Raw genomic sequence first — 13,425 nt, 5'->3', positions numbered from 1 at the left:
AGGTAGGAATTGAACCCTGACTGGCACTAGCTCTCTATCTGTTGTACCATGTGCCTAGCACCTTATGTATAATATGCATCTAATATGTGTTTTTGAGTGAAAGAATGAATGATTGAGTTTAGGAAGTAGAAGAGAAGAAGGATCCAGCCATAACTATAAGGTAGTATCCCTAATTCAATTTGAATTACTTTTGTAGAGACAATAATAAGAAGATAATTGCTTTGAGGGAGTGAATGTGGCAAAGAAAGAATTTAACTATGACTCTGGTGATGAATGTATTTATTCACCTACTTTAAATTTTATGCATCTAAATGTAATAGTACTGCATGTGAGTTTACTGGATTTCCCTCTTTTCAAGTATAAAACTTAAGGACGAGGGCCATCAGATATCCTTATACTGTAACCCTTGAACCTCGATGTCATAGTGCCTTATATACAGTAGGTACTTAATTATTGATTTTTTAAAAATAAACCTGTTTTTTCATTGTTATAGGAAAATCCCTATCAGAAAACTCCTCTTACTAGTACATATACACCATAATGAGTGTTTTGTGATGAAGATCAAAATTTCTCTTTTTCAATTTATTTAGTCCTAACAAATTCTGTCTTTATTCTTAGCAAAAAGCATCACAGAGTCCACAGAAACAAAGCCTTCCTGATAGTGAGGTAAGAGAGTAAGATTGTATCATGACATTATCTTTGGAGTTTAATATTATCTCTCAGATGATGGAGTCTATTGTTATTAACAGTTTTTCTCATTAAAATACTATCATTTTTCTTTTATCTCAAAATTTCACTTGTTCTGCACGTCTACTTCTGTGTGATTTTTTTTAACACGTACTATCTTTCCATCACTGTTTATTCCCTGTTTGCCAGTTAGTGTTTCAATATTGAATAGACTGTTTACTTTATATGTTCATACATACGATTTCCTGGCCTTGTTAGGAAGTCACTCAGTTGTTTTGAAATAATTTTCTTTCTGATAAGATTGTTAAAACTTGCATTTATTTTACAAGTAACTTATTCTCTCTACAATGCCATCTTATCATTCCCACTATATGATCCTCACCCTCTAGAAATTTTTTGTGAAAATGTGACAAAAACAAGTTCCAGTTTGTAATTTTCTTTCATAAAGTAACTTATTTATTTGAAGAATTTGTTAGAGTTAAATGCTTTTTGAATATTGGCAGTTAGGTAAGCTTAAATGAAGACTACATTTTAAAATTATACTTAGACTCAGACTTGATAGAGAAATTGTTTTACAGTCAAATAATTATCCATTATGAATAGATCATTATGAATGTTGTAGAGGGCTATCCTTGGAATCTGCAAGACCTGGATCCAGGTATTGCCTTTAACACATCTTAGATGTATATATAATATATATAATGTAGAGCTATAGCTCTACATTAGTGGAAGAAGTTTTATAGTCTAATGAATTAGAAGTCCAGACCCAAAGAAAGTTGTTGTTGTTGCTGTTACTGTTGTTGTAGTCGTCTTAGTTGGGTACCTGAACATTATTCCATTGATTCTTTATATTCAGGCCTTTGAGTTGACAGAGCATCTGAAAGAGAACACAGAGTTATAACTCCAATAGAACTTTTGAAGCTCTTATAATCCATATTCTTTCTTACCTCCCTTCTAAGATTTTCTTCTTTCTTCATAGAATATTCATAGGTTATTTGAATTTTCCAAAAAGTTAAACAACTTCTGAACAAAATCAAAAGAAGAAAATACCTGGAATTTTTCTTTTCAAGTGTATCTATCTTAAGTGTTTGAATCCTTGACTCCTGTAGTCCTGGGTTTTCTTTGAGAAGCCTAATTGACAGGTGACCACATGAGCAGGCTGAGATTTCCTGGTTTTGCCTCTTCTTCACTGAATGGTCATGAAAATGCCACTGTGATGCACTGTGCTTCTGCTTCCTCTTCTGCGTAGTGTGAGGAGCCTTATTTGCTTCTTGTTCACAAGGGATTTTAGTTGGTATGTAAGTCGTTTTTATATAATAACATTCACCCAGTGAAGTCCAAGTACTCGTGACACACAGTAAGCATTTAATAAATCTTTGTTGATTAATTGATCTAAACAGAATTCCAGGGCAGCGTGAATGTGGAACTTTACTTGCAATCCTCTCATTACATCTGATGTTAATGTCTTCTTCCAAAGTACGTATATTTGTTTATTATGTCGTCTGCCCTTGCTGTATATTGTTGACATTACTTCATTTTTCTCCCACTTCCTTAGTGTCCCTTTCCATCCAGAAGGTCTCAACACACTGATGATAGTGCCTTGTTAGTGGTAAGAACCCTGCACGAAATACAATTTTTACACTGCTGAGTCTTGAGAGCAGAGATTGTCATGAATATACACTTCCCTCAGAGAAATATTCCAAATAACATAAAACATGATGGCCTTCAAAGTAGTTTTTTCCCCGAAAGAGCTATAACTTTTCCTTTATGTCATAATCAGTTTACTACAGCCATGGTAAAAATAACCTTTTTTACTCCCTCTAAAAGCTAACGATTTAAATTGGGAACTGAATAATTTCATTCTTGAGTGTTGTTTCTGCTTTGGTTTCTAACTATACATATTTTTACCTTATTAATTTTTAATCATTAATTTTTAGTCCACAAACCATCTGTTTTGACTAAATTATCTTTCTGACATATAACCATCAAATTAGAAATCTGCCAGCTTGTTCTTAAAAACCTGAGCTATGCTGATAATAATTGTCTTGTTTTATAACTCTTAATATGTGAATTAGAAATCCAGATTACCTCTTAAATATTTTTGAAGATTAATGTTTCCTTCTACTGCCTGTTTTATCATCAGAAAATTAGTTCAAGCTTCATCATTTTTCTGCACCCTGTGAGGAGGAACCTATTACGAAATAACTGTCATGTTTTATGTTATCTTATTTTCTGCACTAGCTTTTTCAAAAATTTAGCACTTTAGAAATCTGGTGACTTTAGCAGTTCCCTATCCTCTTTTACTTTTCAAAGTAATGCTTGATTCAACTTCCTGGCCCTGCATGGAGTGACTGCATGCTTAAGTTTGAAATTCTTATTACATTTCTCTGCCATTGTCAAAATTTCTGTGTTCTGCAATCATTGTCCATTTCAGTTTGAGAAAGATGAAGCACTATTAAGCTGGAAAATCTTGTTGTAGATCTCTCTAAATTTTTGCTAAAGTTTCCACAGTATTAAAGTTTTCATTTGGTATTACTGACACCAGGATTAATTGCTTTTTCATTCAAATAATAGAAGACCAATAGATTAAGATTTGGATTTCAAGTTCATTGCGCCCAAAACCTATTGTAGTTAATCTAAAATAGTGGAACTAGAAAAACTCTTCTTAATACAAGCTACTTTTTAAGTTGTTAATAATTTAGTTATTGATTAAAATATTATTTAATTAGGGAACTTTGAAAGGAAAATCCCAGGAGAGTGACTGGCAAAGTTCTAGTTTAAACCAATTTCAGTAATAATAGCTAATATTCATGTAGCATTTTATGGTCTCAAAGCACTTGTATTATCTGATCCACACTACAATCCTAAGAAGTAAGTACTGCTGTTAATCCTCTTTTTGCAAATGAGGAAACTGAAGCTAAAAGAGATTAAGTGACATGGGGCTAGTAAGCATCTGAAGTAGGACTTGAACTCAGGTCCTCCTAGCTCCATCTACATCACCATCTATCATGCCATGTAGCTATAGCCTCAGTATTGTGTAGTTTAAACCACTTGACTATATATTTCTGCAAATCCTAAGAATGCATTTTTCTTATATGTTAAAAATTTTCTGGAGTGCTTTAACAATTGTCTACTTAATAAATTTAAACAGAAATCTCCTACCCTCAGAATTAGAGTGACCTCTAATAAAGATCTGTACTTCTGCTCTACTCCTTGATTTTCTCCTACTGACTGTAGCCAAGACATCATAAAGTATATGAAGAGAGGCTTCAGTCCCCCTTTTCTTCTTTTCCTTTTACCCACTCCAGTGACCCTTGGTGCCCTATATCCTATTCTATGAAGCAATGGTCTTAAAAAGAAGAAGAAATGATCTGATAAGCTACTTTGCACTAGCAGTCACTTTGACCATCTTGTTTGTAAAGAATGTGCCTGTGAATAAAATCAGAATGACACAAAAACCCTATGAAACTTAGCATTTTGCCCTTTAAGGAGCTAAGCATATTACCAGACATAGACAAATGTTTATGATATCAGTTAAGTATTCTTTCAGTTTCTACAGTATGCTGAACTATGCCAGATATAATGGAAAGGGTGTAATACAAAGTAAATATAGTATGTACTCGCTTCCCTCAAAGAGTTTGAAGCTTAAAACTGCACTAAGACTTTGGGGACAACCTTTATTTGGGGAGACAAAACTATCTTATATAGTTGGGGAGACAAAACCATTATGCATAAAACAACTAACTCTTAAGCTTTGATACTGGATAAAAATTAAAGAGGAATTAAAAAGGGAGAAATCCCTGTGGGCTGAATTAGTAGAAAGGGAGGAAGATTTTGAGTTGGGTGTTCAAAGATGATAAGGATTTAGAGAGATGGAGGAAGGAGAACATTCCAGGAATAGGAAAAACGGAAGTGGAAATGATCAGTGGGATGTTGAGGTGATAGTGAGGAGGCCTGCCTCTGCAGCAGGACGTATTTACTGGAGAGTGATGGGTATAAATAAGATTGAAGTGTCGGTTGGGACCTGACTATGGTGAACCTTGAAAGCCAAACAACTATTTAGATTTGATATAGTAGACAGAAGAGAAGCATTTTCAGTTTCCTCAATAAGAGAGTGATACCATGATGATGTTGTTTTAAGAAGGTAACCGTTAATGATATGCAGAACAAATTGGAAAATAAAGAAGCTCTGGAGCTGCTAAAGAAACTTATTGGCAAGGTTGACTATACTAATAAGATCATAAATCACATGGATGTTGTTGCCTCAGAATTCTTCCAATCTGGGAAATATGACTTGGACTTCAAATCTTCTGATGACCCCAGCAAATGTCTCTCTTACTGTACTTGGGGACATCTATGATACCTTTATCAAGTACTATCCCATAGTGTCTTTGTAAGATCCTTTTGATCAGAATGATTGGGAAGCTTTGAAAAATTTCACTGCTACTGCAGGCATCCAGGTGGTAGGAGATGATCTCATGCTGACTAACCCCAAACACATTGAAAACCCCTGAAACTGCCTCCTGCTCTAAGTGAACCAGATCGGCTCTATGACCAGGTCTCTCTGGGCATGCAAAGTGGCCCAGTCTAATAGGTGGGGAGTAATGGTTTCCCATCATTTTGGAAAGACTGAAGATATCTCCTTGGCAGACTTGGTGGTGGGTCTTTTCACTGGGAAGATTAAGACCAGTGTCCCATCCCTATCTAAGTGTCTGGCTAAGAGTTACCAGAATTGAGCAAGAATTGAGGAAGAACTAGGTAGCAAGGCTCAATTTTCTGGAAGGAACTTTGGAAGTCTCAGGCCAAGTAAGCTCAGTGGCCAGGAGGGCCCCAGAGCTAGCAGACACTAGTCACCTGAGTAAAAGTCTGTTCCTGTCCTAAGAATGTGGCAGCTCCAAGTTTCAGACCTGTGTGCGTTAATTTTATACAATTTTTAAAATTACAGTGAAAAAACTGAAATGGGTTGCCAAGGGAAAGAGAAACTGAAAATCCTCAAGTGAATCAGAAGATTCCTGTTAAAGGGGTTGGATTAAGTTTCCTTACATCTGAAGTTCTGTGATTCCTTGCATGATCATCCCTCAACCTTGAAGTATTCAAGCAGAGACTGCAGGATGGTCTCTCAGCGATATGTGAGAAGGGATTCTTGCATTGAGAGGGAAGTTAGATTTGACCAATAAATGGCCTTCAAACTTAAAAACTCTTTGATTTTGTGATGAGTGGCCTGTAAAGTGGTATAGACAAATCTTCATAAAACAGTATAGAATATGAGCTGGGTCTTGAAGGATTTTGATTAGTAAAAGTGAGGGGAGCGGGGGCAGCTAGATGGCGCAGTGGTTAAGCACCGGCCCTGGATTCAGGAGTACCTGAGTTCAAATCCGGCCTCAGACACTTGACACTTACTAGCTGTGTGACCGTGGGCAAGTCACTTTACCCCCGTTGCCTGCAAAAAAAAAAAAAATGTATATATATATATATATATATATATATATATATATATATATATATATATATATATAAAAAGTGAGGGGAGCACATTTCAGGTTGGATAAGTGATATAAGGAAAAGCACAGAATCAAGAAAACACTGGGTTTTTGGCTGAAGCATAAGGATAGAATAAGATCTTGAACACCAGATTAAGGTGTTTGGATTTTATCTTATAGGCACTAGAACGCCATGACCAATTTTGAGGAGAGTAATAATGTAATAGAGAGGCAGCATGTCATAATGACTTCAGAGAATTGCTTTCCAAAAATTCCTCTGACACATACTATTTGACTGGAGGCAAATCACTTCTCAGTGCCCCAGGCATTATGTTTTAGGGCTGGTACTAACTCTCACTGGAAAAGGGAAGGTACCATACCCATTGAGAATTCCCTACAGTATGATACCAATGAAATGGTAAATCCTTTTATATTTATATATAGATATAGATTTTTTTTAAACAAGAGAGATTTTTCTGCATAGTGGATAGAAAGTTGACCTCAGTGTCAAGTGGATGTAGATTCCAGCCCTATCAAGTCCACACATTATCTGTGTGACCTTAGCTGGGTAATTAATTCTCAGTTCCCCTGGCATTTTTGTGTGTGTGTGAGGCAATTGGGGTTAAGTGACTTGCCCAGGGTCACACAGCTAGTAAGTGTTAAGTGTCTGAGGTCAGATTTGAACTCAGGTCCTCCTGACTTCAGGGCCGGTGCTCTATCCACTGCACCACCTAGCTGCCTAGGCTTGCCTGGGCAAGTCATTTAACCCTCATTGTGCCGCAAAAAACAAACTAAAAAACCCACATATGTTTCAAAACGACTGTTGATCTACATTAATAGAGGGAATTTACTTACTGCAAGTTCCCTATATTAATAAAATCACAAGTCTACACCCAAAAGTATGTAATTAGTGCTTTTTTAAAGAAAGATTAATCTGTTAGTAGATTTTTGCTAATCTAAATAGTTAAACTCCATCTGGTGACTCAGCCAAGAACCTCTTGTCAGGAAAACAATGTCTGAGTTCTGATAGATAAAGTTATTTTTTTGCCTAGGAAAATAAACATCTAATTACAATAGCTAGCATTTACATAGTGCTATTACATGATTTGTCCTAAAAGAGTTAGCTAGAAAAGACATTTTTACTTCAGCTTTTCGGTGATGTTGTTGGATACTGCATTTATAAATTTTAGGGCATGTTTATTTCTACCTACTTATTTTTCCAGTGTTCAGGGAATAGCAAGTAGTTCGGTTTGACAGAAGAGTGGCTCCAGCAAATAGCTATAGATTACAGCTCCTCTAAGATTTATAAATACAAAGCCCTCAGCCATTCTTCTGAAACCTGTACTCTGGTCAATCTGGACTGCTTACCACTCTGAATACACATTAGCATCTGGCATTTTAATACACATTTGTTGTTTTTCTTTGAAGGCATTCATTCAACCAATTTTTTTTTTTAACCTTTGCATTGTTCCTCATGCCATTCTGCCTAAAATGTCCTCTGTTCTCATCACCAGCTGTTGAAATTCCCTTTTTTCCTTAAGAATTTGCTCAAATGCACATCCCTCCGTGATGTCTTCCCTGATCACTTCAACTAAAAATGATTCCTCTTTCTCGATAATACTTAGTCATACCATTCACGTAAACTACCTTTTGTTGTGGATATTTATATAATAGCTAAGAATATAATGTCCATAAGGTTAGGAACTATATTCTTTATATGGTGCTTTACATGTACTCAAATATTTATTCATTGAATCAATTTTTAAAAAACAAATTGATATTTGGTTGTCAAATGGCATTTTAAACGCAGAGATAGACATACTGTCTTCTCAGCATCTAATTCGGCACCAGTGTCAACAACTGTATTTTCAATTGAGTGTACAGAATACCTTTGCAGGCTTGATAATTGCTTCTCCCTGCAGAAGGAGGCTCTTTAGTAGTCTCATTCATGAAAAAGGTCAGATTATAAATTAATGATTCCACCAGCATATTTAATGTCATAATCACAGCCTCTATCAGTCAGCCCCCACCTCCACCCCTGAAACTGTTACTTTGCAACTTCGTGTCAACATCTTAATGTAATGCATGGAGCCCGTTCACTTTCTTTGTACCTTTCATATGATTGGCAGTAATGCCAGTGTAAATAAAAGGAGCTCCAGGATGCTCAGAACAGGTGAAGTGCATATTGTTGTTGGTAGATTTAGTGTTATTTCCTCATTACTATTTCCTGCTCCCCTACCTCTTTATTTTGTTTTGTATTTATTTCCCAATTTAAAATTTTCGGAAGGAAACAAATTATTTTGGCAGCATGATGGAGCTGATAGAGTCCCTTTATTAAAAACATAAAGTTATTTTATTGTTCACCAACATATTTTGAACAATGGGCTACTAGTCTCATTTTTTTTCTCTCTGAGGGCATAAAAGGACACAAACACATTTAGATCACTAGTGCATTTAGACTATTCTAGGTCTATACCTGAGGGTGGCTAGCTAAAATGTATAATCCTAATTTTAGATATTTTTAATCGAAATTTATCTGAGTTGATCATTTTATTTTATTTTTTAAAATTTATTTGAGTTCATCTTTTTAAAGTTTTTATCACTTAGACTAATAATCACTCACTACAATCTATAAAAATTCTGTCTCCAATTTCAAATCCCATTTTTAAAAATGTTTTTCATATACCTTATTATGGCTTAAATTTGAACATGTGTTAATTCCTGTCACTCAGTATCTGTAGCTGTACCTTTCCATCAGCAATAGTTATCGAATAATAATATACAATGTGAATTTTAAATGTTTTTATTTTCAATGACTAATGAGTAATTTTCAGTGTTTGTAACACGTGCTCCCATATTTCTGGAGTTCACAGCACACTGTTTGCCCTTTAAAATCATTTTAATTTTAATATAAACTGGTCAAGTGATAGCATATGTAGTTTTATCATTCCACTAAGGAAAGATTGCCTAATTATTTGCAGAGTCATTCCTATGCTACCTTCTCACATAGAATCATATCTTAATTAGATTCTGATATAATTTAATCTGGACTGGATTTTTATTTAGTTTAAATTTAATTTATTTAAATTTAATTTACTTTTTTTGTGTTCCACTTAGACTATTCAGCTATAATTCGTTTTTAGATTAAATCCTTTTCTTTCATGTGATTTTGATGTAGTGTATCACTGAATAAATCTCCATACTTGTTATGTGAAAAGCTATTATGTTCTTGTCTGTGTGTCCATATGATAAAATGTTTTTCATGAAACTCATTTCAGGTTTATTAAGTACTGAAGTGTTATAGAATTAGAAAGATATTATGTTAGATACCATGGAAATTTTTCTTTTATGTTGAGTTCGGTTTGGTTTGTTAACACATATTCTCTTCCTTCCCTCTCAACATCTAAATAAAACATAAGAATATATAAATGACCTCTTCTTTTCTAATCTTGCTTATTTTACTAACATAAATGCTGCCTTCTTTTTATCTTTCTTTGCCTTTTTGGAATTCAGTCGATGTCAGGGTTGACTCAAGTGGGCTGTGCTACTACCCTGCCTCATTCTTCTGCCTTCAGACCTCTCAAGGTATCTCATTACTGTAATTCACTAGAAAATGAAGGGGGGAACGAATCTTTTGTTTTTTACACCTGTCCTAAATTTGCCACTGCATTAGTACAGTAACAATTTCTGGTTAAGTTTGTTTCTTTTAAAGTTTTTACTGATATTTTCTGTGTCTTAAATCATCATAGTTATTGTAAATATCCCTCCCCCCCTTCTGCTCCCCCTCCCCTTCTCAGAAAAGCATGTGAGATGACCAAGTATTTTTTTAGAAAGGGAAAAAGGTCAACACAACTGATTGATGCCTTGAAAAAGTTCAAAAATATGTGCAGTGTATAATACCTGTGGACAGCCCACCTCCTGTATTCGCATCTCTCTTTATTCTAGTCCTGTTTGATCTTTATGATTTTGTTATATTTATTTGGGGGGGTAGCTGTTTTTTTATTTAAATTGCTATATTTAATTTCTAATTAATATTTTGCTGCTTATTTCAGAATCTTTTCATATTCAAAATCTATTTGGTGGCTACATTAATTATATTGGTATAGAGTTTTTCAAATGGCATCTGATTATCTTTTCAGTAAATTATTTTGTCATCAGTAATATTGTTGCTTTGGTAAAAATACAAAATCAGATTAAAACTAGTAATATCATATTTTACCTCTTAGAATAGATCATTTTATGGCACTTCCCAAAACCTAACAACACCAAAGTTTTCCACAGAAATACTAATCCTATAAGGAAGAAAAGGACCTAGGCATTATCTATTCTACCCACTACCCCAAATCAGAACTACTGTTAATTACAAAAAGATAATAATCTATGTTATTCTAGTTTTAAAAACATGCAGGGAAGGCAGTTCTACAAATTTTGTCACTAATCCATACTATTGGTTAACAAGTTTTATTGTTATAAAATTAATCTTATCTCAGTAAAATCTATCATGGTGTAGTCTAAGCCCATTTCTACTTGTTATATTCCTGATTTGTTCATAAAATCATGTTTGACATGTTAAGAAATATGAAGCCCTGGAAAAATAAAGGGACAGCCTCCCTTGAAAAAAGTTTTAGTCTAATTTTTATGATTTCTTTATAGATCTAGGTTTAACCAGTTCTTTCTTAGTTAACCAGCATTTTAAATAAATAAAACTTCATTCTGTCAATGTGTTAGGCCAAACTCATTTGATAATGAATCTCATTGAAGGGAATTTAGAATGTTCCATAGTTTGATATAATTAGCACAAAGAGAAGCATCTGGAACGTGTCACAGAAAAATTGGATTAAAAAATGCCTATTGGGGGGCAGCTAGGTGGCACAGTAGATAGAGCACTGACCTTGGATTCAGGAGGACCTGAGTTCAAATCCGGCCTCAGACACTTAACACTTACTAGCTGTGTGGCCCTGGGCAAGTCACTTAACCCCCAGTTGCCTCACTTAAAATAAAAATGCCTATTGTCCAGATTTTTATATGATATTAAATGAACAGGTCATAGAAAGGTAATATCTGTTCATATATATGTTGAATAGTGAAGTAGATTTAGAGTTGAACAGCGAAATGGGCTATATGACATTTTAGAAATTGGACAGTATTTTTTTTTAATGACCCCAAGCTTCTCCTTGGTATAAAGGCTCATCACTCTAATATCAGTATTCATCTAATGATACTATATGGCTGCAAGTCATGGAATACCATAGTCTCTGATGTATTATGGTTGAGAGTCACTGAAAAGGCAAGAGACAAGTATTTGTCGGGTATTGTTAGTAGGCTATAGAATATTATTAGGGAAGAATCACTCAGAAAAGTATTATCTGTAATCATTACCTTCATTTCCTTATTTCCCACTCACTTCTTTGTATTGAGGTAGTAAGGAAATGACTCCAAGAATCTGAGTCTTTAGTCCTCTGAGCCTATTCCCACTCACTTCTTTACAGTCTGGCTTCAAGGCCTATCCCCTAGCTGAAATTATTTTCCCCAAGGTTATCAACTGTCTTTTGACTGCTAAATCCAGTGGCCTTTTCTCAGTCCTCTTTCTACTTTGCAGCTTTTGATACTATATACATCATTCCCTCTGCCTATACTCTCTTGTCCCTTTTTCTTTTTTTCTTTTTTTTTTCCGGGGCACTGAGGGTTAAGTGACTTGCCCAGGTTCACACAGCTAATAAGTGTCAAGTATCTGAGGCTAGATTTGAACTCAGGTCCTCCTGAATCCAGGTTCCGTGCTTTATCCACTGCGCCACCTAGCTGCCCCATTGTCCCTTATCTTTTAAGACAGTATTCTCTCTTTTGGGTCTTCTATCTTTCTCACCCCTCCTCAGTCTCCTCCGTTAGATTTTCATTCATGTCTTCCCTTCCATTAAGAGTTTAGATAACAAAGCATTGTGCTAGGTCCTCTTTCTACATTTTCTCTCCCTGGGTCATCACATCTGCCAACATCAGAGGCAGCTAGGTAGTAATAATAGAAGGCTGGACTTGGAGTCAGCAAGAATGGCCTGAGTTCAAATACTTCAGATACTTCCTTGCTATCTGAACCTGGGAAAGTCCTTCCCAACATAGTTTTGTTTTTGTTTTTTTTTAAGCCATTTTGGGTTTTTTTGTCTTGTGTTCTTTTTTTCTCTGCAAGCCTCAGCTTATACTGGGCTTCAATTGTATTGGCCCTGTTGATTTAAGTTTTTACTGGCCTTTTGCATTTGTCTATGGTTGGATTCACTTTCTGTCATCTTTTGAATATATCTTTTTAAAATCTCAGTTCACCAAAGAGCTCACCATTTAGCCATATTTATTCAGATTGTCTTCTCCCTTTTCTTCCTCATTGGAATCATTTACAACCTCATTGTTAAACTTTCTTGAGCTGACTTCCCTTTTAGAACCACAGCATGTAGGATCTACCTGCTTTTTCTCTAAACTTCTAAAACTCTCTTTTAAAGCCTAGAGGCTACTATAAAAACAACAACATTATTTATATATCACCTACCTCCCTGGGTTGTTGTAAAGATCAAATGAAATTAAATGCTTTTCCTTCTTTTCTACTTTAAAATTTGTGCAGTACTTTACAGATCTCTCATTTGATGCTCAGAACAACCCTAGGAGGTAAGTGATATTAATTAGCCCATTTTACAAATGAAAAAACTAAAGCTTCGAGAGATTGTTACTTGCTCAGGGTCACAAAGCTAGTAAATGTCTGAGGCCAAATTTGAACTCAGGTCTAACTGACTCTAGGTCTAGTATTCTGTCTACTGTACTACCTGGCTGCCAGGGTCCTTTCCTTATCAGTTACAAGCAGCTTTCTCCCAAGGTTTCACATACTTTTTCACTTTGTTTTTTGTCAGTCAGAATCATCAGGTCCAGAATAGATATTCTCCTCATCATTTCTTTTTATCTTCTAAAACCTGAACAAGACAGGCTTTCAGTTCCTTAGGATCAAAGAATCTAAAATATCATACAATCTGAAACACTCAAAAAGCTATTCCTTGAGACAGAATATACCTCATACCTCAGATGCCCCTTTCCATGTCTAAAATTCATAAAATACACCTTCCTTCTCTTGACTAATCTTAGAGCAATACTTGCACACATCCTTTTCCCTGCCCTGAGTCCTTTGACAGATAGTCCAGAAAGCACTGCTGTAAAATGGAGCCTTTCCCTGTGTATTTCCTGTAAAGTGTTCTACCATATCTAGTACTTTTTTAATAATAGGAAAAAG

At 35.1% G+C, this 13,425-nt stretch overlaps 1 protein-coding gene and 1 pseudogene across 9 annotated transcripts in view; both read left to right on the top strand.

Annotated features, from left to right (window-relative positions):
• LRCH3 (leucine rich repeats and calponin homology domain containing 3) overlaps positions 1 to 13,425 on the top strand; it is a 141,416-nt gene that overhangs the window by 103,489 nt on the left and 24,502 nt on the right. For 5 of the 9 annotated variants that reach the window (XM_043994651.1, XM_043994647.1, XM_043994648.1 and 2 more), the window contains exons 13-15: positions 619 to 666; positions 2,243 to 2,296; positions 9,681 to 9,752. In XM_043994651.1, the coding sequence (XP_043850586.1) occupies positions 619 to 666; positions 2,243 to 2,296; positions 9,681 to 9,752 (174 nt within the window). The remainder of the gene's footprint in view (positions 1 to 618; positions 667 to 2,242; positions 2,297 to 9,680; positions 9,753 to 13,425) is intronic. The other 4 variants (XM_043994652.1, XM_043994649.1, XM_043994646.1 and 1 more) reach the window with 3 other exon arrangements.
• LOC122746090 lies at positions 4,717 to 5,537 on the top strand (annotated as a pseudogene).

Source organism: Dromiciops gliroides, chromosome 3 (genome assembly GCF_019393635.1).
Source record: "Dromiciops gliroides isolate mDroGli1 chromosome 3, mDroGli1.pri, whole genome shotgun sequence".
NCBI classification, from domain to species: Eukaryota; Metazoa; Chordata; class Mammalia; order Microbiotheria; family Microbiotheriidae; genus Dromiciops; species Dromiciops gliroides.
This window is presented reverse-complemented; position numbering and strand designations above follow the sequence as displayed.